We start from the raw sequence: 25,179 nt of genomic DNA on the forward strand, positions 1-25,179 counted from the left end.
ACTACGAAGACAACAAGCAGAACCTAAAGTACGTTAAATCCTGCGTCAATGTTTCCATACTGAAATAAAGCTGTCTTAAATCACTACAGCCTAATCCTCCCGTGATTTAGTCTGCTTTAATTTGCATGTTTCCACTTCACGGCCAATTTGCCTGACTTTGCTTCGCTCAAGGTAGCGGGCTTTAACTGCAGAGCCCTGCTTTGGTGGGTACCATGAGACAGCACCAGCTCCTCTCTACCGATCCCCAGCCCTGCCAAGAGCCTGGAGGATTTACTACAGACTTCACCGCTTGCACACGAGGCGCTTGGGGGTTCAGAAGCGATGCTCAAAAATGGGGGGGATGAAGCTGCCGAAGCTCTCGTTCCCTCGTGTCTTCCACGGCTGGGTGGTTTGAGAAGCTCCTGCCACACGTGCCCCGTTGGCGTTGGGATAACTGGGCCAGGGCTTTGAGCAGGGTGCCGAAAGGATGGGGGTTAAGGACAGTCCTGCTGGCATGGAGGAGCTGGGTTACTGGGATGACCGGAGCAACGGATGCAATTCTGCAAGAGGAGACTACGAAACTAACTTACATCCGAACGTGTAAGGATGCGTACGTGAAGGGACTATTAAAAAGCCCACTATTTGCAGATCATAAGAGTAGCACCTTATTTAGAAGGGCAGTTGTTGGGCCCTATTTTGGGGGAAAAAGACTACAAACAGTACAAACCAGTGCTGTTTTCTGCAAGACACTGAGGACTTCTGATGGACAGAGGTGGTTTTAGAAGGTTTGCTGTAGTAACATCACTAACCGGTAAAACAGAACTAGATAAACCCGGATCAAACAAAGTTACAAGGGAGAAGAAACATTAGGCTGAAATACCTTACAGTCAGTTTGATCACCAGTGTGTATTTAGAGGTAACAAAATTCATTCCAGGCCTTACCCAAACTTTGACTTCCTTGTACAATCATCACTTTGTCAGAAATGCCATCTCGGTGTTTTTAGGTGACAGTACATTTGTTTGTACTGTACATTTCTGGTGAGCAAACTTGTTATATTTTATAGGTCACTCAGTTTTACCATCTGCCTTGATTTATGCTTCAGGAAAGTGTTGTTTCTGAAATCCCTGGTGTCGTGCACAATCGTGAAGATGTCGTAACCAGCAGCAGTTTGATTTTGTATCATCCCAGTGTAAATACTCACTGTTAACGGAAAACGCTACCACCGAAAGCTTGCACCAGAGCTGTACAAAGGTATTTACTGGTGTCTGTCCTCATTCCCCCTCAGCCCCGCACTGGGTCAGGGTATGATTACTAATTCCCCTGGAAAGGCTGGTGTGGGACAGCCTGAAGTTCAGGGCCAGCATTGGGGACAGTCGATGCTCAACGAGGAGAATGCCGGGGAGATGCCTGTCCACCACCGCCATCTCCTGCAGCAGGTAGCAACCTGCATGCGACTGCTACCGTATCCATCCCTGGAGAGCCTCACAAGTGGGGACGCAGGTAGATTATCACTGGATTAAAATGAAATCACAAATGTCATGTTTTCTCCCAGAAAATACTTCCAAGGTTTGCACAGCCTCAACCTTTCACAGGAATCATCCTGCATCATTTTTTCATTAGTAGTGCCCAAAACTTCAATAAAGACAGCTTTTAAAAGCTTAGCACCATGACGTGCTGAAAATATTAGTCCTGGGCTATAAATAAAAAAGGACGCCAATGCTGCTCAGCCTAAACCCAATGTTTTTGTATACAGACGTAGGCAGCAACGCAGAATAGCAGTGACGTGTACCATCCTCTGCTTCCAGAAAAGTCAGAGGTAGATTTGGACAAAGCCCACGTAATAGTTTGGCAAAGCTCTACAACGACTTTTTTTTTTTAAAAAAAATATAACGCTTATTTTCATAAAAAATACTTACATCTTTCTTTAAAAGATTCCCTGCATTCGCCTCCAGTTATATTAGCATGCTTCCCCCAAATCTTTAAGACAATAACTCAAGGTACCTTTACATTAGTATAAGTGAGTCTTCTATAGGTAGTTGCACATGTTTATTCCTTTAAGTCAGTTTTTAATCAGAACATACAGATGAAAGCAAAAAGCCCGTGTGGTCACATGCCATTGCACCATACAAAATTAATCCTGTGGCGGGAGAGACCCTTCACTGCAAGATTTTTCTTCTCATTGTGAAGCCACCTCGGATGCTTGAAGCTTTTCCAGCCATACTAACAACGACAAAAATAAGACAATACAACAACTAGCTGATCCTTTGTAAGGAAAACACAAAATTACTCATTAAGGTCTTGGAATTTTATAGCTGATTTGTCCTTGTTTTGACCATAACCTCACAAGCGATGCCAGCAGCAAACCCATCTGGTGCGCGTAAGACTAAGTATCTGCTGCTTGTGAAAAGGAACGTCTTAAAATTAGATATGCGTTAAGATCTGGTTTGCAATAGCTTCAAGAACAGAAAAGTTCCGTTCAATTTAAAAAATCCTTTGCTCCTCCAGACTGCTTTACTGCAGAATTCTAAAGCTGTTTACAGCTAAAGAAAAATGGGAAGGTACTGAAAACCAGGAATGCCACACGTGGGCACAGCCTTAACGCGGCCCCCGGCCGCTTCAATTTGCTTTAACAATAACCCAGTTTCTCTCATTTGTGGGAGGCAAAGAGCTTCCTGACCACAGCTCTTCCAGATGCTCGTTACCCGAGGAAGACAGATAAGATGACACTCGTGATGTAACAGCTCCTCTGCTCACCAGGATCGACAGTGGCAGGTAATGAGGCAGAAACCCACAACTATAACCGTATTATAGATGGTGTTGAATCCACTAACTACGTGGGACATTTAAGGAGGGTTTAACCTTCGTCATCATCTATGTTGCATTTAGAAACGTCCTCAATACTCGCAGACAGCTGTATTCATTAAGTGATGCACAGCTTAGTCTTTTGGATGTAAAGTAGTATTTAAGCATAAAATAGCAGTTAATAGTATAATTCAAAGGTGTAAAATAATACCGTGCATTATATAATGGCTACTTAGAAGATGGAATTTTTGTCATATGCAAGAACTTACTTTCTGGGATAAAGAGTAAAGCGTATTTTAAACTGCACACCAACTTAATATCTGACATGCTCTAGGACGGTGTGAAAAACCCGATAAAAGCTGCTTTAAAGGACTAGGATTTTTCTTAATATTCTAGTGATTTTTACATCACATGTAAGTCTTACTCATCTGTCAACTCATGCACCTCACTCAGAAGTGATTCTTCTCTTATGCAACAGAACTACGGTGTGTGGCTCCTGCACCCTGTCCTGACCAGCGTCAGTAATTTCGTTAGCACATTTACACGTAGCCAAATCTCTACATTGAAGCCCAAATTCTTCCAAAAAAAGAAACAAACAAAAAAAGGCAGCAAGGAGAAGTATACGTTGATAAGCCTGGCAGAAATAGCGCAAAAGAGCTATTGCTTGGCAGAAGTGTATGAGTATTTACAGGCATCAGGAATTCGGTGGGGTTCAATGATGTATAGAGACAAGTTGCCAAGTAATTGCATTTTCTGCTTGTTTCTTGGCGTGGCACTGCAGCAAGCCTTTTCCAACCCAGCAAACAGCATCAAAACTTCAAAGCTCCCCCCTCTGTGCAAAAGAACAGTCTGTGGTGAAACTGGATTCTTGTAAAGAGAAAGTAGAGTTCATCCAACAAATGGGTTTTTTCCTTAAATATGAGTAAACCACAGTTTTGACCCTGAAAACGTACAACTGGCATCTGTAAGTGAATGCTTGGGGAAGGGGGGGAAATGGTGTCTTTAATGAAGTTCCCCTGAAATCCCCCCTTCGGATTAAGGCAGAGGATCAGCTTTGTCTGCCTGTGCCTACCTGAAACGGCTTTCAAGGCTGTTGTCAGCAACCCAAGGGCATGACGGAGAACAAAATCAAGTCCAACACATAGAGGCAACACAACGCTTGCACAGGCAGATATTCAGTACCCAGATGGCTGCAAAGAATTTAAGAGGCTTCAAGGAAGAGGTTTGTCTTATATACAATATTTTGAAAACTGGGGCAGAAAGTTTTTCAGGAAGGTGAACTGAACTCCAGGATGCTCTTGCAATAGTGACCAAATGTCACACTTGGGTGGAGCAGACACATGCAGAGCAGTCACAGCTGCAGAGGCCAAGTGAGACCCTCTTTGAGTGAGCACTTGGTAAAAGCCAGGCAGGAACGATGCTCCAAGACAACTCTTGGAACACGGAGTTTGAAGGCTTCAATTAACAGTTTGAATGGAAAGCAAGCAACACAGCTGAGCCAGCTCTTCTCCCGAGGCACAAAAGGCGTGGAGTTGGTGGCAATGTCAGCTTTGCGCCCAGCCCTGGCTCGTGAGCCAGCAAAGGGAAACTGGGCTCCCAGTTCAGGCTCCCTTTGCTGCTCCCTCATCTCCGCAAGCGCATCAGGTCTGTGGAAGGCTGCAGAGGCAGGAGGTGGCTGATCTCGAGGAAGCTCAAGATCTCCCAGCTGCTGATCAGTCCAGGCGAACATTTCACAGCTTCGCTGCTGAGCTGCCATCCGTGGGAGCAGCACTCGCTGGGAAGTGGGTCAGGCATTCGCCCTCGTACCGCTGCGTGCCCCCTGCCAAGCAGCCCTAAGCGCTGCTGCTATAAAAAGAAGTGCAAAGGTGGTACAAGAAAAGGATACAGCACAAGGAGTAAAAAAGAAAGCCAGAAACAGGAATCCATTAAGCGCCCAACCTCGACAAATTTTATGCATCATAGAAGGTGCTAATCACAATGCCGTAATTAAAGGCTGAGCCAAGTGGTGGATCTCCAAGCCAACATTCACCAAGATGCTCTGGGAAGGCAGAACAGCATCCACCAATCTGCAATACATGGTCTGACAGCAGAAGCCTTTTCCTAAGATCTAACTTGAATACTATTGCTCAAAAGACAAACCTTTTTGTCTGGGAAAAAACCTCACACGCTATATATATATATATATATATATGTATATACATTTTGTGTCATTACTGTGAATGTATCTGTCTTATGCAAAAGGGTAATTTGCAGGCTGTTTTCTTTCATTTTAGTATTTCTGCGTATTGTTCTTATTTTGACAGTGAATATCGCCTTATTTTCTTTTTCGTACTGAAGGGTGGGTGCTCACTACCTAGCTTCAGGAGTGAATAGTTGAAAGCAGAGGGGATTAGTCCTTGTGTTCCCAAATCAAGACAAACTAGCAATTGTTGTGGCAGTTCCCCTAATTCCCTGTTACACTGAACGCGGTGAAATGACCCCGCGGCTCTCGCTCTGCCTCAGAGTGAGAGAAAGCTCATTACAGATACCATACATATTTGGCTTCACATAAAACTAGATGAAGTTTCTTGGCTGCATATTCAGGATACTTGATATTTGTGTCAACATAGCCAACATCTTTCCTGCTATGTTATTTCCATCTCTTATCAGTGTCTGGACATGGCCATATCATGTATCAAGGTGAATGTACAGCAGTAGCCTAAAGAGAAGTTAAACCTTTTCCTATGCTGTCATTCTAGAAAGGAAATTCTAGAGAATTTCATTCTCTGCAATTTTAAGGATTATTTTATTACTCCTTTTTTTCTTTTTAAACTACTAATTTTTCATTGTAACTGCATCATCTCCTCTCTTAAAAAAAAAGATAAGGAGAAAATTCCCTTCGCCCACCCACAGCACACACCAAAGCCCCTGTGCTACAGCCTGTACCAGGCTGTGATGATGCCTCACGAGCCCGTGTGGGGTCACCGTGGTAGGTCCTCAAGGTCCCAAAAGGGATGGGGTTTTTTAATCTATTTATTTATTCTTAGCACCATTAGGTAAGATAGAGCTTGACTAGTAGCCAAGTAAAGTTTAACCGTTCCAAGTGCTCTGCTCATCGCAAGAAATTTTAGGGGCATCATCTCCGAAGGTCAATAACTTGGTCATTGAACAGCGATGATCACCTGGAGCTCTACCCATCTGAAATGGCTTGCGAGGAGCACATCGTGGCGGATCAGAGCAGCCACATACCATGCTATTCTCGTGCATCAAAGAACCTCCTAGGTTTTTCCCCAAACATTTGAGATATCCTTCTGTGTGTTTAACATGATTTATGGTGCGTTAATGATACATAAGGTTTTTACTACCGCTACCACCAACATAACGAACGATGACGCACTGGTAGCACGTTTGAAACTTACCCTGCCCCCAGATAGCTCATGTTAACCTTGGAAAGGTATTGGTTAAGGGGCTATTAACTTTCAGCAAATTTGTTTTGCTTTCTTAAGTAACCAAGTTCTCCACCAAACGACTTGGAACCGGGAGAAAGACGGCATGGCTTTGATTGCCACCGAAACACCCATCTATTAAAATACGTTGCATACTAGCATTGTCAAGTAGTCGTTTCATAAGATGCTCTCACACGATTCAGATTGGTAAATGCAAAATACATTACAAGCGGCAACATCCCCTAAGGGGTGTTCACAGCAAAGATTAAAGCTAGACCACTGCATTTCCATTTCAGGGGGACCTGGTGTAACTCCCTCCCATGGGCTCTTGTCCCCCAAACTCGGTGGCCATCCAGAGAGAGGATGATGGTGAGCTGACCAGCAGCAGCCGGGTCATGAGAAGGAGAGTCAGGAGAGGTGGCCACTGACAGCCAAGTCGCCTCCAGCCTTGCCCAAAATGAAACTTCTTCCCAAATCCCAGCAGATTTAGTAAGATTTCATCATCCTCTTTCTCTTTACTTGGGGCAGCAGTGCAAGACCTTCAATCCTACTACCAACAGGCTTTTCTGTTAGCCCAAAACAATCGTAACGGATGTATATCCCCCCAACACGGCGTACATGTTACCACCACGCTGTGGAGATGAACATCAGTCGCAGAGACCCGATTTTCTCCCACAGAGTGCCCTGGAGTACAGATAACACATTAAAAGAAATATAAGGAAGGAATCATTTGGGAACCGAACTCTTTTTGCAGCAACCCTTTTCCCCCCACCCAAAGTGCCATTAGCAACGCTACCGGCAGTCACAGTCCTCACTCCATGCCACACCAAAAAAATAAAAGGTTCAAGCAGCGAAAGTGAAAACTTCCCATTCAACCTAAATACGCAGTCGCCGTTACTGAGCCCGTAACGAGCACGTCCCTGTGTAATTAAAAATTTCCAAGGCAACACAGGTACACCACAAAGTGAAGCTCCCCACCAAGCCACAGTGACCGAATGGGCACCAGGCTTTAAGGTACACAAGCTGTGGTGAAGTCCTCTGCTGCTTTCCACAGCGCTCTGCGGGAGAAAATACATTACTAGTGAGAGCGCGGGTAATTCTTAGTTTAAATGTAATTACATTTAAGTACCTAAAGGGAAACAAAGCATTCTAAGCTCTGATCCTTAGGATCCACTCTCCAGATCAGCTGCAGGTGGAAATTGCTCACCTTCGTTACCCTATCACGACAGAGCAGCTTCAAGCCAAAGGACTTTTCCCCCCCCACTTATGGGTCTAAAGTGCGAGATGGATGCAGTAAGTACAATGTCTTCCTTTCCTATAAAAGGCTGACTGCTCCAAAGGTCTGCACGTAAAGGTCCTGTCATGAAGGGTCAGTTATGTTAACTCACGCTCCGTTAAAGTTTAGACATACCAAACCCAGCCCGGTTTTTTTCTGTACTATCACCTGGAACCAGTTTTGGGGCTCTGCCACTCCCGTAGCTTGGGCCAAGGTGAGAAGTCATCTTTACCACGTATTGTCCGCTTCATACAAGAAGGATGATTCTCCTGCTTCTCTCGGTTTGTATCTAGAGCAAGATACGTCTGACCCAGCCCTTACTCAGTCCTCTTCCCCTCCGGCCTCTCCTTCTGGCTGCTTCATGGCATCTCCCCCCAGTTCCTATGGGCTTTTAACTCCTGAGCCTGAAAACACAGCCAAGGACGGAGGACAGGGATCTAAATTTTATTTAGCACTGCTTCAAGACATGATAAATCCCTGTAACAGGGATTTACACATAATGTCAAAGAAATCTTTTTTTTTTCCCCTATATAAATGTGGGTTTGAGCGTATTTTTTTGCTAATGCTCCACTTCCAGTTTGCCAGCACAACGTGTTTGCCACCAGGAAAAACTGGCTGCTTCTCAGACCCTATAGACTATCAAAGGTAGGAAAGGCAGAAGAGGAGCCATTCTCTCTGGAACATCTTAGCCAGCTTGAAAATCCAAAACATGATTTGTGAGGTTAAATGCCCTCACATACACACTTCCAGTCAAGTGGAAACCTGAACACCATGATCTGTGGGAGCTTCGGGGACAGGGCTGGGCATTCCTCGCCAGCTCCGCACCTCCGCTCCCGCTCAGGAATGCCCCGTGGCTGCCACTACGCAGCGTGGCCAGTCCTGTTCAGCATCTGTAATACCTTTCACTCAAAAATACAGTCATAAAGCCTGCTCAAATAAACATTTTAATGAAGTTCATGTAATTGAGGGGAGGATTCCTGAAGTAGCTTTTTTATTCTTGTGTATTCAGAGGTAGGAAGCGCTTCCAGCCCGGGCTGTGTCTCAGCGCGGGTGCACAAGCACACACAATCCCATTGAGAAGGGGATGTTTCACTGATGCTTTTAGATGTCTGCCACTTGTTTAATCGCGCTCTTTTTTGACTATTTAGAGGTATCAAATCAACACATTCCTGGACTCCAGGACCGAGCCATGCCGCGTTTGAGAGGGTAACATGTTTGAGTGCTAGAGCATATTATGTGAAGGGAATTACTGTCACTCTCCAAGCTGGGTTTTATCAGCAGAACTTTACTGCTCGATTAAGCAAAATCCCTCGTCATCTAACCTGGGCTGAGACAGATGGGGCAGGTCTAATACCATCTTAAGAAACTTCCAATTTAAATGAAAAACACGCCAGCTCCCTGGCTTACTGTCGGAAAAGCAAGAATTAGTTTTGCTCGCTTTTCCCTCTCAGTGCGTCACAAACACCTTCACAAACCTATTGCTGATCCCGAGACCTCAAATCACTGCCTTGCACTAACAGAAAACAAACAGAAAATACCTACTGCTCATCAGAGAGCGATTTCAGACATGGAAGAATAAAACCCCGCCTGCCAGCTGGCCAGATCTGTATCTCGGGCATTGGACTCCCAACACTCTCCGGGCAAATGCCTTCAATTCTGTCTGCCACTCAGAGGTTAGCAGAAGCAGTAACTTACTTGCTGTGATACCAGACCTGGTGAGACAAAGACATGTTAGGTGATGACAATATACTGTGTCCTCCTCAAAGGAGATCTCTGCTCAGAACAAGACTAAAGCAGCACCCTGCTTCCACGCTCCCCCGTCCTGCAAGCCCTACAACATCAGCATGACATTTGAAAGGGTCCTGCTCTGCCCTCATCCTCCTTCCTACCAGTAAAAGACAGCTTGCGAATTAAAAAAGGGCCATAACGATGCCTGTGCTAACAATTTTGCATCTAAATTTCTGAGGGTTTCTATTACAATTCAGTCACTCTTCTCTGTATTCCAAAGGACAATGAGAAAGGCATCACTTTAAAAATTATGAGCTTTAAAAACTATGACAATAGCACACAAAATGGAATAAAATCCAGTGCCTTCACTTTCAGGTGTCGTGGCTTAGCAAGGTCAAAAGGCAACAAAGACATCATTCGTGACCATGAGGATTAAGCAATTTTTCTTCACAACTGCACATCAAAATAAAAAAAAAAAAAGCAGCTCTGTATCATAAATATTTATCATCAACACAGAGAGCAAAGGATGATCAAGCAGATAGGACTTGTGACACTTGGCTTTCATATCTTTCCTTGAAAAGCTTCAACTGCACCGAAGAGCAGCATGCACGAGGGACGTCCGGTCCTCTAATATCCGATGCCTAAGACTAAGCTCCAGGGACCAAACAGACATTGCCAGCACAAGAGGAGGTGACCAAGTGTTGCTGCTGCGGGCCCCAGAGACCACCGCGAACACGCACATCCATGCTTGCGGCAGGAGACCATCAGGGCTGTGGACTCGCACGATGGGGAAACAGCACAGGGTGCAGCAGGACAGACGGAGCATGAGCGGCTCCGGGTGGGGGTTATGCTGGAACAAGTCATGATCTGGGGTCAGCAGCCCTTTGCCAATCTGGGCCGAGCCCTCGGTGATGGCCAAGAGAAGTCTGTTGACGGGTGCGGGCACCCAGGTCAGGACAGGCTGAAACACGCTCACCCGGAGCTGCTCAGTCATACCAGAGTCTTGTCTGGTCAAGCGTCACTTAACACCCGCACAATCCAGATGTTCCCTCATTTGGAGCATCCAGGTCCCCTTCAGTGTTGAGACAGTGCACACTGTGCAGATCCCTCTACCCAACTCTCCTTCCCCAAAGGCATCGCTCCCACGTGCCCAGAAAGCTTCACAACTTGCAGCCGCTACGCTGCATTTCTCAGTAAGAGGGAGCAAGCCCGGATCCTGCCTTGCCGACGCCGCACGTGGGCAAGGTAACGCTTCTCCGTCCCCGAGCCTTATCTCAACCCAACACTGCGTTCGCCTTGCAACGAGCTATAAATAGGGCAGCTTACTGGAAACTCAACAAAACCTAAATGCTAGCTACCGGGGGTTGACCCAGGGCACTAGAACAAAGTTCTGATGGCACCAGCTGCATTTAGTTATGATTAATCAGTCGTGAGACGCAAAGCTTTAGCCTCTTACTGAGTTGCCAAAATAAGGTATAAGCACAATATTTTTCTCAGGTCTCCCAACAGCCTCCATGTGAATGGCCGCAATGTTACGGTTGTTTCAATTAAGGATAGTGACTATCAGAAGAAGTCCGGCCAAAATGTTCCAAGTCCAAACAAAGTACAAGAACAAAGAATTTGGACAGCCTGTATTAAAAGGAAAAAGAAAAACCCAACAAAAAAACCACACTGAAACACAGGAAACCACTGCCACTTCTCCTTCGCCTCCACCATTTCAACTTTTCCCCATTTCAAACTCCCATGGTGCTGATTTTGCATTGAGGGTATTCTACACATCATCCAAATGCTGTTGGGGCTTTCATGCCCATGTTGGGGGGGGGGGTCCAGTTCTTGTCTTTCTCCCGCTTTATGGTATTTCCAGTGTTTTAGAAGCCAGATTATTTCCTGTAAATTCTTTTTTCCTCCATTCAAATACATTATTTGCTTAATAGGAACTCATTCTGTGGGTGCATACCAATACAACTGTGCAAGAAATTAGTCAATATCTAAGTTTACCAGAATCTGCATTATATTAAAGCAAAAGCCTGCAAAAAAAAAAAAAGCAAAGGAAATGTCCTTACATTTACTGCACAGAAACCCCAATTCCAATATGAGGCTTAATAAGGAATAACTTATTTTCTCAGATAACCAACAAATTAAAGCTTCACACTTCTAATCAGGATACAGAGTTTTCATGGATGGAAAGCAGACTGACATCTGCTAACACCTCCTCTACCTTGGGGTCGTCAAGGGATCAGGCTGGACATGACCAGGACGTGATTTTTACCAAATTCATTTCAATTTCCTATTATCTGCTGCAGGTATTGTGCAGGTGACCACTACAACACACCACTGTGAGGACGGGCAAATACAGTTATTACCTGATTTTAGGGGAAAGCAGAGAAGAAAAGCCAACCAATTAGCCAAAGGTCAGATAGTAAGTTGGCAGCAGATGCAGAGCCTCCTCGTTCCAGAGCAATGAGCCGCTGGGATGAATCACAGGTATCTTCTAAGTCAGGTGAGGAACTGTCATGTTCCTTCAGAAAAAGACCTGGATGCCTTTTCCAATGCACACGCCAAAGAGTGCCGTTCAAACAAGCCCAGTTGCGATGAGAAGATTATGGGCCAAGCCTGGAGGTTGCCGTTATGCAAGGGAGCCTCGCTAAACCCACCCGTTCCCAAAGCGGGGTTTGCAAGGGTTAGGCTTGCATTTGCAATCACCTGTGCATTTATTTTTCCTGGGGATGGGAATATGTGCTTGACTGTGATTCTGAATTCACCTTTTAGTACAAAGCAACACAAAACCCTAGACAACTGCAGAGAACCCTCCCACGCTCCAGCTTATGGGGCTACATGTCCAAATGCAACTTTACTGCTGAAAACCATACCATCCTACCTCCTAAACATGTGTGCATCAGCTGGAAACCTCTCTCCATCCCTGTGACCGCTGGCACGTCTAGAGACCAGGCCTGATCTCCAGCCAGATGTGCAAGGAAAGACTTCTGTATGTCATTTGCCTACTCCCAGATAAGGAGCTTGTGTCAGATGCAGCTCATCCAGTTTCTCTCTACAACATTCATTTACCTTCCCGACCAAATAGCTGCACCGTCGTTAGTTCCCTGCTCTGTTCAGTTGACTCCTCCTACAGCTACCGTCTCGGGATCCTGGTGACACACTTGCCATGAAACCACAACCCGGCTCCAACAGTCACACGAAAGCACTACCACTGAACAAGGTGCTTCTCTGGTTACCTTAACACAGTCAAAACAGCCAATTTAAAGTAATCCTCCAGTGTAAGATTGCAATGAAAGCTTTTGTCAACATTTATGACAGGATCTGGCTCATCAGGAACGATACCGATGAGATGCAATTATTTTTCAAGTGCAAAACGAGCTCAAAAACACCCACCTCGAAAACTTTTTTGAGTCTGTCTATCCCTCCCCTTCCTCCCCTCAAAACGCATGAACAAACCAAAACTGCTAACTTCATTCATGACAGATTTTTCTTTCCCCGACTGGAGAAATTCAGTCTACCCAGCAAAACTTAATGGAAATCATTCAATCAGAACATGGATATGCTTCCTTCACAGGTACATTATCAAGTAGATAGGCTTGCTTTGACTAGTTTTGCATTATATATTCCTTTTCTAATACATTATACAGGCATCGAACGTTAAGAAAAGTACAGCAGAAAATAACCTGGTCTGATATTTTTCTAATAAACCAATTTCCAAAAATATTTAGAGCACAAAAATAAGTAGACAAAAACAAAAATATGTATTATATACAACGGAAAAAAATATTTAAGAGCTTAAGACAGTTTTGGAATAGCAAAAAAATAAAGCCTAAAGGTAGTCCACCAATACTGGGGTTTTTTTAATACCCTATTATAACAGCTTAATCAATTTTTAGAAGAAACTGGAAAAAAAATTATATTCATTTATTTCATCTAAGAAACAATATGCATAGAAGGTGCTGATCACTCGCCTTAATGAAAATAAATGCCTTCTATACGTCACTTAAGCAATGCGCATGATGCCCTGACAACTCAGGACCTTCAAGACCTTCATTAATATCATTACAGCATGGCTGTCTATGAGCAGGACTACAAACGGGTTAAGGAAGGCAAGTTTTGACCTAAATTTCACCCATGGTTTGGTCTTCAGTGCAGCCTAGAGAACTGCTACAATAGCTTGTGAAGAGTTCCTCTCTCCAATGGAAAAGGTCAGTTGTTGAATTTCGTTAAAAACTTTTAAACAAATTCACTTTACAAAATTCACTAGCAAGAACTATAATAGCTTAAAAAACACCTAGCAAAGTACCAGTAAAATGTGCAGTACATTTATTCTGTATATTACAAGTACAGTTCCAAGTCAATGATTCCAAAGCCTTTTATTAGATCATAAAAACTTAAGACCAGCTTATAATGAAATCTCTAATCAAATATGAATGAATCATCCGATATGACACAATTTCTTCAATGAAAAACAGATGGAAAAGTAGTAAGGATTGAGTGGTTTAAATCACAAGATATTAGTCAAGCCAAAGGAGCAGATATTTAATCATAAGCAGTTGTTTCAAGTTAAAGGAGACAGCGGCTTAAGGTAGACCTCAAATCAAGCCATTCAAGGGGCAAATGCCAAGTCAGCACCGACCATAAGCGTAAACAAGACGGCTTTATTGTGAATGAACTTACTACTGCATCCAAGGCACAGAAAATGCTGATTTCACATTTGCTTGGCAGTGAGAGGAATCAGGCAAGGATGGAGGAGGACATCCCTGCATGGTCCTCTTTGAGAAGTCTGGAGGGTCCATGATTTAGGAAAGCACGAGCACGCAGAAGGAAACCATGCCGGTAAAGCTCAAGTGCTCGCATTGCAACCCAGCTCTCAAAAGGCCCTACTTGTTGAAGGCAACATCCCATCTTTCAAGGCCTACGCTCTGAAGAAGTCAAAACAAAGTTAAACGATTACACATCGGCAGCACTCTCGCGTTCACTCGGTGCGTCCGTGTTACTAGGGCTTGAAGTAGCTTGGTTACACTTCTTTGTATACTTGGTGACTTATGTCTCAGCCTAAATAATTTTTGGGTTTGGAGCTGGTTCTTTTGGGGCAGGGGAGAGGAGCAGGGGGAAAAATGCAACAAAAAGGGAGAGAAAAGGTCTATTTAATCAACCAACGGCAATTCTCCAGGTCAGCATCTGGAGACTGCCACAATATTTTAGGCATCATTGCACAAGCCATTCACCTGATATTCCCTCCACTGCCCAAAGACAAAGCACAGCCAAATATAGCCCTGAAAATCAATATACGCTGGAGAAGAGCCTCTAGGATTTTGATAAATGCATCTCAAGTCAGAAGAGGAATTCCTAAAATCCTGGGAACGCAGGTGGCTGCTGAGAACGGACCTACGGCATCTATTTCCCCTTTAGCGATAAACTACCCCAAGTTAATTTTGGCATAAAGGACTCTGAGGAGCTCCGTAGTACAGAGCACACCAATAAAATGGGAACACAGACCAAAGCAAACACGCTGCTGACGAAACAGTCCTCAGCAGCTCCTCCACCCTAGTCCTCCAGCTAACTCTCACATCCATCTAGCAGGCATCAGGAGAAACTGATGGAAAAAAGGAGTCGAGTACAGGGTGTGTCGGACCGCTCCAGCCACAGGACAAGTGTTATCTTGAAAAAGTGAGGGAATTAAAAATAAAATAAAATATATTAAAAAAAAAACCAATGAAGATTTCACCTTGATTACCTCTTTAGGGTTGCAGATCCAGGCAAAACACCCAGAGTGGAAACACACGTGGCAAACAGGACACAGCCCAGTCACCGAAAGATCGCATCTGAGACACGCAGAGTTTTTTTTACCGAGAAACGCCTCAATCCGTGATCAACTTTCCATGAAATGTTTATCGCTTTTCATTCATCGCACGGTACTGTTATTTTTAGAAGAGCCAGAGGCAATGGGAACAGATTACTCAGTAACAATTCAAGGGAGCCTTTAAATGTCTGCTCCTATCGTGCCATCTCCTTCCCTAAAAAGTCAGAAAGTTTAATGCAAATACTGTTGTGCGTTCGAAGGCTCTTCCCTCCATCACCTGCTTTTATATAAAAGCAAAAGCACAGAACAACCTTTCCTTTGGTAGGGAATTGAGAAGAAGAATTATTTTGAAAATAACACTTTGTGAACAGTCAGGACTGAGCACATCCAGTGAAATCTATAGTTGATCAGTGTGAATTCATAAACTAAACAAGGTGAGGGAAGAATAAAGGAAAACAGCAAGCTGGGTCTTGCAGTAAAGCAAACCTTCCTGCCAGTTACCTTTCATCTAAGAAAACAGCTCTGTATTCAAGTGCTTAAGATTTAAGTGCTGCTTTCAGCTTTTAAAAGAGGAAGAAGTCGTTAATAATTCATCCCACCTCCTCTGTTGAATAACCGTTTCCTTATGGGTAAGAAAGGAGGTGACAGCTAAATACTTTTTCTGAGACAAAACACAACAAAACAGAGTTTAGGAGCTGCGGGCTCCTGCTCTTCCCACCCCACAGGATCGGGACATCCACGGACCACATTCTGGGTAGACGTCAAAGCAGTCCCCGCTCCAGTAAACCCAACTCAGCAAGAGAAGCTGTTTAATTCCTTGCAGCACGCGGATGCTGAAGTTCAGGCAAGAGACAGTCCCTCACCAGGCTGGCCAAAAAACTCATCCGTCCTGCATACATCCCTGCAACAAGCACGTGCTGACGGAGAGTTAGAGTGTCATTAAATTATCCTGTGACTACGACCAACAAAACACAAGTTTGGATGCTGTATTAGTCCAGCAAAGAGGTCCTAAAGCTGGAATTTCCCTGCTACTCTGCAGGGAGCTGCCCAGAGTCTCTAGATGTGGCGATACCCTCTCCCCTGTCCTGCGTCAATAACCCCAAATTTGCTGACCGCATTCTGGGAATGCTGCAATGGGCTTTTTATAAAAGCACAACAATACAGCAAATCACCTGTGGAAATCCGGGAGCTGGCTGAAGCGTTATGGAAGGCTTTCCTTGCTGAGCAACAGGTTACAAAGGTGAGCTTTAGTAGTACCTCTAGCTGGCAAAACACTTCTTTTATTGTCATTGCATGGGCTACATTTTGTACGTCTAGCTTAGGGCTGGAAATAATACCTGTTGCAGTAAATACAAGGTTAATTCGATTTTAACTATCAAGGCTCTAAGCTACACTAACCTGCAGTTTCTCCACTGTCTTATGCCAGAGCATCTAAACGGTGGCAAAATTAATACACTAAGCCTGACAAAAATAGCTGCAGCTTTTAAATAAACTAACAATAGGACAATAAGGAAACAACTATTTAATCTACTTAGTGATTTAATCTGGTTTTGACATTAAAATGATTTCTCAAGAACTCACTTTTATGATAATTTGGTATTTGGGGTGGAGTGTCCCCCCCCCCAACTCCATGGAGAATAGATCAGGACATTTTTAACATTACAGGACTAGCCTTTCTGCGTGTGAGCTGCACTTCTGGGGCACGATAAAATCATACGCCGTTCCCGTACTAACACATCCCAGTGTGAACAAGGACGAATGGGCTCCTGTCTGCGGAGGCGTGAGCCTGTCGGGAGCCCCAAATCCGAGCTGACCGGCCAGCAATCTGAACCTGCTTCAAAGCCCCACTGCGCCACGCTGATTTGGTACCTTTCTGAAGGAGCTTTTGAAGCAGATGCTATAGAAAGCAGGCAAGTATCTGAAAACACGGTGCAGTAAGAGGGCATCCCCTTCCTTTGAAGGAATAAATTAACAAAGGCGCAGTATTCGGCTCTGTTAGACCAACTGGACTACCACTCCTTCCTCTTAGAGACGGGGATTAATCTCCAATTTCAAAAGCCTGTAAAATCATGTAACAATATTAGTCCAGAGGCTCTTGCAAACCATTTATTCATACATACGTCAACATTTTTTCAAATTAATGTGGAAGTGTGACTGGATAATTAGATCCAGGGAGAAGAAAAAGCAGGGAGCTGAAGTCTCCTGCATAATCGTCTGGCTGCCCCTGCCATGCTGCCCTTGCTCTTGCCAGTATCAGATCCAGAAGAGCCCCAATATCATGCTGGAAGAGCCATCCCGAGGGCTGAGCCGCAGCATCGTGGTAAAGGCAGCGGCAGGAGGTCAGTACAGCCAGCGGCAGTGGTCTGGATGGAGACCTGGAGCGCAGCCACATGTGGAAGAGCCGTTTCGAGGAGCCTCATTTGGAAGATGCAGTCTGCTCATCAGCCCCGTTAGGACATCCCCAGTCAAGCCCCTCTTGCTCTTACAGACACTGCTCAGCAGCAGCCACCCTCCATGCTTTGTTTAACCCACTAATTCCTAACCTTTTGCAGGAAACTACTGTCAATGCTCAAAAACTCATCGGAAAACCACCACTGATCACCTCTCTAACGTGCAGATGACAGATGGAGAACAACCTCAAGAAGGCAGGCAGCAGGTTTCCATCTGATCCACAACAGTGGCCAGAGAGAGGTCTTCACCTTATGGGCAAGAAGCCCAGTGTCTTTTCCTCAACCTCTCCATACATCTGTGTTCTGCAATGGATGTGTCCCAACGCAAACTATTTGTCAGCTGCTCTCAACGACAGCAATAGGTTACCTGATTTCACGATTGTTTTTATCACAACTTGGGAACACATCCCTGAAAAGCCAATGGAAATACTAGGGGAGGGGGAATTTCTTTCCTAATTCAGTGACTGTACTGTACACAGATATCCCCAGAACTTCACATTAGGCCATGACCAGTATATTGGGGAAACATGGCTGATCAGTTGAGACTGTTCATCCCAATTGCACTTTTATTACTTAAAGTAAAGCTTTAAGTTTAAAAAGGACTACTTTCCATCTTACTTAATTCTAGCAATGTCACAGAATCACAGAATCACTAAGGTTGGAAAAGACCTGTAAGATCATCAAGTCCAACCATCAACCCAACCCCACCATGCCCACTAAACCATGTCCCGCAGTGCCACGTCCACACGTTCCTTGAACACCTCCAGTGAGGGTGACTCCACCACCTCCCTGGGCAGCCTATTCCAATGCTTCACCACTCTCTCAGTGAAGAAATTTTTCCTAATATCCAGCCTAAACCTCCCCTGGCACAACTTGAGGCCATTTCTTCTTGTCTTGTCGCTAGTCACTTGGGAGAAGAGACCAACACCCACCTCACCACAACCCCCTTTCAGGTAATTGTAGAGGGCAATTTTACTTAGATATCACAGCTATCAAGCTGTTTTCGCATTTCTAATACTAAAGAAATTGCTTAAGATTGTACTGTAACAAAATGAGCAGCTATAAAGTTTACACCAAGAAGAAAAACTGAAAAGCCTTACGGGAGGCAGCTATCTGAAGTACTGTAAACACAGCCTTATACAGAAGGAAAAAACTCATTCTACAAAGTATGCTTAGTGAAGATCTATTTGATAAATGTCAAGGATGGTATCAAGAGTACACAAGTGATGTTTTTAAGAGGATTATCTACAACATAGCTAGATATTTACACAACTGAGGTCTTAAAGAGACTGGCCCCCCAGCTTCGTGCTACGGAAAAGGCATAGCATTGCTCAGTTTGAAAGCATAGGAAGAGGACAAGAGAGCTCTGTCCCTCCCTCCTTACATATGAATCAATCCCCTTATGCAGACTGCAGCTAAGTTCACTGCTAAAAAGAAGAAAGATACTGTAAAACACAAAACAAATACTTAAAACCAGTATGCTAACTTGCAGGACAATTCCTTCACCTTTCTGCAAACGATCCGCTGCCACCAATCAAAACCAGGCAGTGGCCACCTCTGTGCCCACGTATCTGAGCTGCTTTCTCTCCTGCTGAACTTGGCCCCTTAATCATCACATTTCCCATGTAACATTAACTAAAAATAATCGTGTACTTTTTGCTCTGAAGATCTCTGAATTCAGCATGTTCGGAAGGCAGAAAAAGAGAGCGCAGCGTTATCAAACAGATTATTACATTCCTGTACAAGAGGTGGGTTGTGGGGGTTTTGTCTAGTTTTACTTTTACAAGCAACTAAAATTCAGAAGCACTAATTATGGGTGATACATTTTTGAAAAGAGAAAGTGTTTCCCTTCCTCAAATTAATCCTTAATTTATGCAAAAAGCAGAGAGAGAAATCATTTTCCTAAAAACACACCTTGCCGATGACTGCACTCCATTCCTCTCAACACAATCCACTCCTAAAACGGTTTCATAAAAATGCTCTAAATGTTTCGATTTTGTACTGGAGACGCTTCCACAGGACAGAGCATGTTTAGGACCTGGGTATTGTACATCCCTTTCTCACCCCTTAACATCAGAGAAGAACAACTAACAAGGACCAAACTTCTCCATCACTTGGTTCGCGGCAAAGAGGCAACATTTTGGTTTCCTACAAGTACACCGCAATGATCTTATCTTAACTAGAAATGTAGTTCTGGGGATAAAGGCTCATTGTCCGCTCAAGTTTATTCATCATGAGGGCTATAAATCAGTTGCTTTACCATAACCAGGACGGGATAGGGTTTTAAATAGAATATCCCAGGACACGATTAAGCAATTTTTTTCCTTAAGCTGTTTTTCAACACCATTATTTCAGCCATGCCTGAGACTTGGAACAACACCCCACAAACCCACACATAACTTGTTTTTCCAGAGCAATACTTGGTATTACTTCTCCGTTCTTCTCTCAGAAGGATCTGCAGCAAACTCCTAAAGGTAATAACGCTACAAACCAGACACGACAGTGGTTTGCCCAAGTGGGTAACTCCCTCAAACTGACAGCAACTTTTAACAGTAATTTTAAAAACCCATCAGGATGCATAGGTACGGGCAGGCACCACACTTGAAAGCCAGCTGATGAGCCACTTCCAAGATCAATGATATTTGCTTGCATTTACAAACATGCCGAAACATCTTTCTGCTGTTTGCCAAACACTGTGCTTCCAGGTTTTAATTACCCTTCTGCACATCAAAATGCGAGACAGACATTTTGAGCCTGTGTACGCACTGCAGGGCTGAAAAGATTTCTCCAAAATTTAGCAGAAACTGCGCAAGCGTAGGGTCTCGAGTGAAAAGCACCTGGGTGACCACTGTCCAGAGCCAACGCTGCTTCTTGCATAAGGTCACATTTTCATCCCCAGTCAGTCCTACCCTTTGCCTACTACATGCACAACCAGCCTGAGTTTTCCAGCACGAGACAGGAATCCCCACGGCTCAAACACTGGCAGAAGTCATTCGACAATGAGACGTTGCTGCCTATCTCGCATCATGCCCACTTAGCATGAGCACAGCTCCCCAGTGATGGCTAGCTGTTTATTTTTTCAGTAGGCATACAGTTGAGCCATTAAAAATACTCAAAATGGAGTCCAAAAGGTAAGAATTCCATAAATCCTGTATGAGTCCATAACACCTTAAAAAAGCCTCCTTTATCTGGGGAAAAATAGTCGGAGCACCCAAACCTCTACCATCAGGTTACCCAAGTTGTTAATCAGCATCAGCCTTTGTCCTGAAATATCTCAAAAGGAAACATTACATGTAACAAGCAACAACAAAATCAATTCCAAGAAGAAAAAAAAGAAAGAGCAAAAGACTAAAACCCATTACATTCACAATACCAGCCATTGATCTACTGACAGAAAAGAGGACTGTGACTCCTCTTGTGCAGAGCCACAAAATTCAATCTAGCACATGGATACGAAATGGGGAGTAAAACCTTCAAGCTGACCTTTGTTGCCACGGTAGTCTTAAAATGAGAATCTCTCTCAGGGTTAGGAAAATATAACCTCCCTTACCTGACAGACAAGTTTTGGAGCGCACAGGGGGAAGAGAGATTTCTCAGAATACGAAGTCAAACACTCGTACCTGGTAAATGAGGATCTCTTCCTTTTTTTCCAACATGATAGCTCTACCGCCTTAAAAGTTTCCTTCCCCAGATATGCATTTAAGTCCACAAAAATCTAGGTTAGGTCACAGCCCATTTTCTTCCCCCCTAATCTACTGAAGTTGTTTTGAATAAGCTTCGTTTACATTTTTCCAACTTGCATTACCAGAAGCGCTTAGATCTTCTGCAAGATCTCTTCCTTAATATGAAAGGACCTAAAGGCATTTTGGAAAGCAGGACAGAAGGGAAAGTTGGGTTTTTGGAAAACTCAAGCTCCTACCTGGAAAGTAGGTAAATGCTTCATATACCCAATCATCCCTAGTATAAGTACCTCTATCTGTTCGCACCTGGAAACAAAACGCTTTTGGAAGAGAGAAGGGGGAAACACAAGAGACAGCAGCAGACTGATTTCCATAGCATTTCATGTATTGTGATCAAAACTTTGGTTTCCGTCACTTGAAGTGCTGCAACTGTGAGCCATAAGATCTCTCCCAGCTCCGTGGCGGAGCAGCCAGTCTCCAGGATGAACGCTGTGGCTGCTGTGCTTGCCTCGTACCAGAAGGACAAGACCCAAGGGACACCGTAGCAGGATCATTAGAAGAGGGAAGAAAAGCAGACAGCCCAGAGCCCAGCGTGATATGCTTTGATCAGCCTGCGTTTGGCTCCTCACTTCAACACGAGGAGATTTCTCCTTCATGGGAGCCACAACTCAAAAAACCTACTTTGCTTCACAGTGCTCCTTTTAGGCTGTGAAAAGACTCGTAAGGTGCTGCTTTGTTCTGCTGTCCTCTCCTTTCTAAGGAAAGCCAAGCAGCTCCAACCAGCTTCGGCTCTCCTTAGCCCCCTGCCAAGGGTGAGGGCTGAGCTATTTAAGACTGCCAAGGCTGCTGTGCTCCGTCCTCCCTCCACTCCCAAATCCCACTCGCCCAGCCTGGGAAAGTAGATGTGTGCAAGTTCTAACACACTTTGTTCCAGCATTTTGCATTTGCATTTTGCTCTCCCACTTGCAAGATAGAGCTGCAGAATATTTTACTGCATTCCCAGAATAGGAACAACATTTAATAAAAGTTTCTTCTTACCAGAGCTAGGCATGTGGTTCACTCTAGGTGGATTCAACAGCTCTACTGGCTGGTCTCTGCCAGAAAGCCCATCTGGAAAGAGAAAAAAAAATAAATCACATCAACTCTTTGGTTAGCTGAGCTATTTTAGACATTCCAAGCAGAAATTAAAAAAAAAAAAAAACATACGAACCAATTATCAATGTAAAACAGAAACAGACAAGTAGCACAAATCAATAGAAACAAGAACATTAACAGGACAGCTGCATAACAACTGCTTATGCGAAAGCATATAATAAAAGATACTGTAGCCCGAATTGCAGTCAGGTTTTCCCGGTCTTTAAATCCACAACTGGTACTGATCCCAATCCAAGGAAATAGGCACGTCAGCTTATAAACCTTACCATACAATAACTAAATTGCAATTCATTCCTTGCTCGGAGAACTGAGTGAGTTAAGACAGAAACGCAGCCCTGTGAAGCGAAGTTGAAGAATGGCTGTAATATGCCAGGGAGATGTTAAGGAAAACTGACAAATCACTGCAGGAGATTAAAATGCATAGACATGCATAACAAGCCCCATTTTGCATAAGTTTGGATTTCAGAAAGGCATTAAAAACATACTTTGTAAATGATATGCAGAAACCCATCTTGCTGAAGCAGTTCTCTCTTTAAAATATTTCAAAGATTGTATCTTGCATTCAGGTAGAGTTAAAACAGAAGAACACAATACCTACTGCTGTAGACTGCCAGACCAGATTTTCTAGTCACCCATTCCCCTCCCATCTGCCCCCCCCCCATAAAAGTTGAAGCAAAAAATGCTAAATTACGTTTTCAGTACTCAGATTATAAATACTTGAATACAGAAAACGTATCTCAAACCCATTTGTTCCGCTGTAAATACCTCCACCTTTGCCAGTTCTGTCTCGCTTGTTCTGCACTCTGTGCTGCAGCACAGATACGATCAAGCCAAACCCTGTCTGGAGACATCAAAGAAGCCACCCCATCTCTCGCAGTCAAAGAAAAGGACAGCATTATAAAAATGTTAAGATGTCAGTGGAACGTTAAAAAACCATACAAAATAATAAAAAAAAAATAAAAATCCCACTTTGTTTTCTTCTCCCTACTTTCTCCATTGCAGGTTTCTGGAGAGAAGGCATGTTTGGGTCTTGGTCTTCTCCATCACTTGCATGGGTTTGCTGCCAGTGACCATACCGAAGGATGAGTGCAGCCTCAGGCAATATGTCAATAAATTAAACTAGAACCACGCTGAGTTCTCCGTCTCAAACAAGTAATATAGATTATTGACATTATAATTTTTTTGGCTTTTGGTTTGTTACTTCCAGAGCCAAGAGAGTGGCTGGGCTTGCTGTACCGGAGCGGCCAACCTGCAGCGTTGGCGGGATGACACTCGGCCAGTTGAGCTTCACCTGCACAAGCAGCAGCGAATGGCAACAAATGAGGAGGCAACTGGATTGAAGGAGTGGAGCGAAACATCACTATTTTAAATAACATTCACCCATCAGCCTGTCCAGATTCACAACCCAGTGGTCACTGCAGATCAAAGAGCATAAATGGATAGCAAAAAAATACGATCCTCCCTGGTGACTAAAATGTCGGGTTTTACAGTCTTGTTTTTTCTATAAGACAGGCTTTTGCTATCTCAGCCTTCATTAGTAATTTTTTAATTCATTGGCAAATTGCAAGCCTACTTGCTGCTGAAGCCTTCGCTATGTTTCTGCACTGAACACACCCGCATCGCCCAGGGACCACGAGCAGCTCCTAAAACTCATCTCTTCAGCCTGCCAGAGGCTTAAAAAAAAAATAAAATATATATATATATTTATCACTCTGCTGGGCTCTCCTAGCAACGCAGCAGCAGCCGCCCCAGCAGCCGGCCAGCAAGGTACGTGTACCCGCTCCGGTACATGCTGCGGCTCAACCGGAGAGAGCATCCGGGAAAAGGGAACTCACAGCAGGGAGAGGTGAGAACAGCCCTGGGAGCCCCCGCCGTTTTCCTGGAGTATTCTCGGCTTCTCCGCTGAGCTATTTCAGATGAAGATGTGCCTTCAGAGGAGGACCCAACTACAAAACAGAGCCCTGTACCAGCAGCCCAGGTGTTCTGCGAGACAAATCCAGATCAGTTTTGACGGAAAACACCTATTTGCAGTGAGGCTGTTGGAGCAAAGGTGCCCTTTCTCATGCTAAACCCAGCAGTTTTGAACAAGCGACATATGAAACCCACACCTCCAGCGGTACAAAGCTGGGGCAGAGATCGACTTGACGGGAGCCCACCTATTCCTGGCGCGAGTCCGCAGCACCGGCTATTTTGGCAGGCTCACCTGGCTGGCCAGACACCACGGACGGGCACCTGCATGAAGCAGGTAACCCACTTCAAAGCCGACCAAACTGATATAGGCTTTTTATTTTGTTGTCCATGGATTTCCTCCCCCACTGCTGTGAATTTTCGGTCTCACCAGTGCACCAGAGGTCACTAACAAAAGTGTTGGTTAGTGAGGATTTTTAGGCCTTTTTGTTTTAATTCTAAGAAATAAAGGACCTATATTTTTCAACTAATTTAAAAAAAAAAAAGCCACAAACTAACACTCTTCAATCTTTGTTTCAAAATGAGTAATAGACAAATCACAGAAGAACGTTTAAGAACATTTTTTAAAGCACTGATGCCTTAAACACTGGAAGTGAAACCAAATTATGTAAGACTGAGGTTCTGTATTTGCTGTATGCAGTGATTAAACAAAAAAAAAAATCTCCATTTGTAAAAAAAAGAAAAAGAAAAAGAGGAGGTACTTTATCAGGAGGTATTTGTATAAGGCACCTCTACTCCTAAGCTAGCAGTATTGATAAAAAAAGGTTAAAATAAGATGTAAACACGCAGGCTGGCACATGGCTTGCCTCCTCCTGAGGGGTAAGCTACCTCACACCCCGAGCACGCTAAACACGTACACTGGCAATCACAACACAGCAAATATGCTATCCACACAAGTTGATTACCATATAT

The 25,179-nt window shown here is 44.1% G+C and overlaps 1 protein-coding gene across 1 annotated transcript in view; it reads right to left on the reverse strand.

Annotated features, from left to right (window-relative positions):
• HDAC4 (histone deacetylase 4) overlaps nucleotides 1-25,179 on the reverse strand; it is a 202,945-nt gene that overhangs the window by 140,440 nt on the left and 37,326 nt on the right. The window contains exon 2 of the mRNA XM_059820822.1: nucleotides 22,183-22,254. Coding sequence (XP_059676805.1) covers nucleotides 22,183-22,254 — 72 coding nt within the window. The remainder of the gene's footprint in view (nucleotides 1-22,182; nucleotides 22,255-25,179) is intronic.

This window comes from Gavia stellata, chromosome 8 (assembly GCF_030936135.1).
Source record: "Gavia stellata isolate bGavSte3 chromosome 8, bGavSte3.hap2, whole genome shotgun sequence".
Taxonomy (NCBI): Eukaryota; Metazoa; Chordata; class Aves; order Gaviiformes; family Gaviidae; genus Gavia; species Gavia stellata.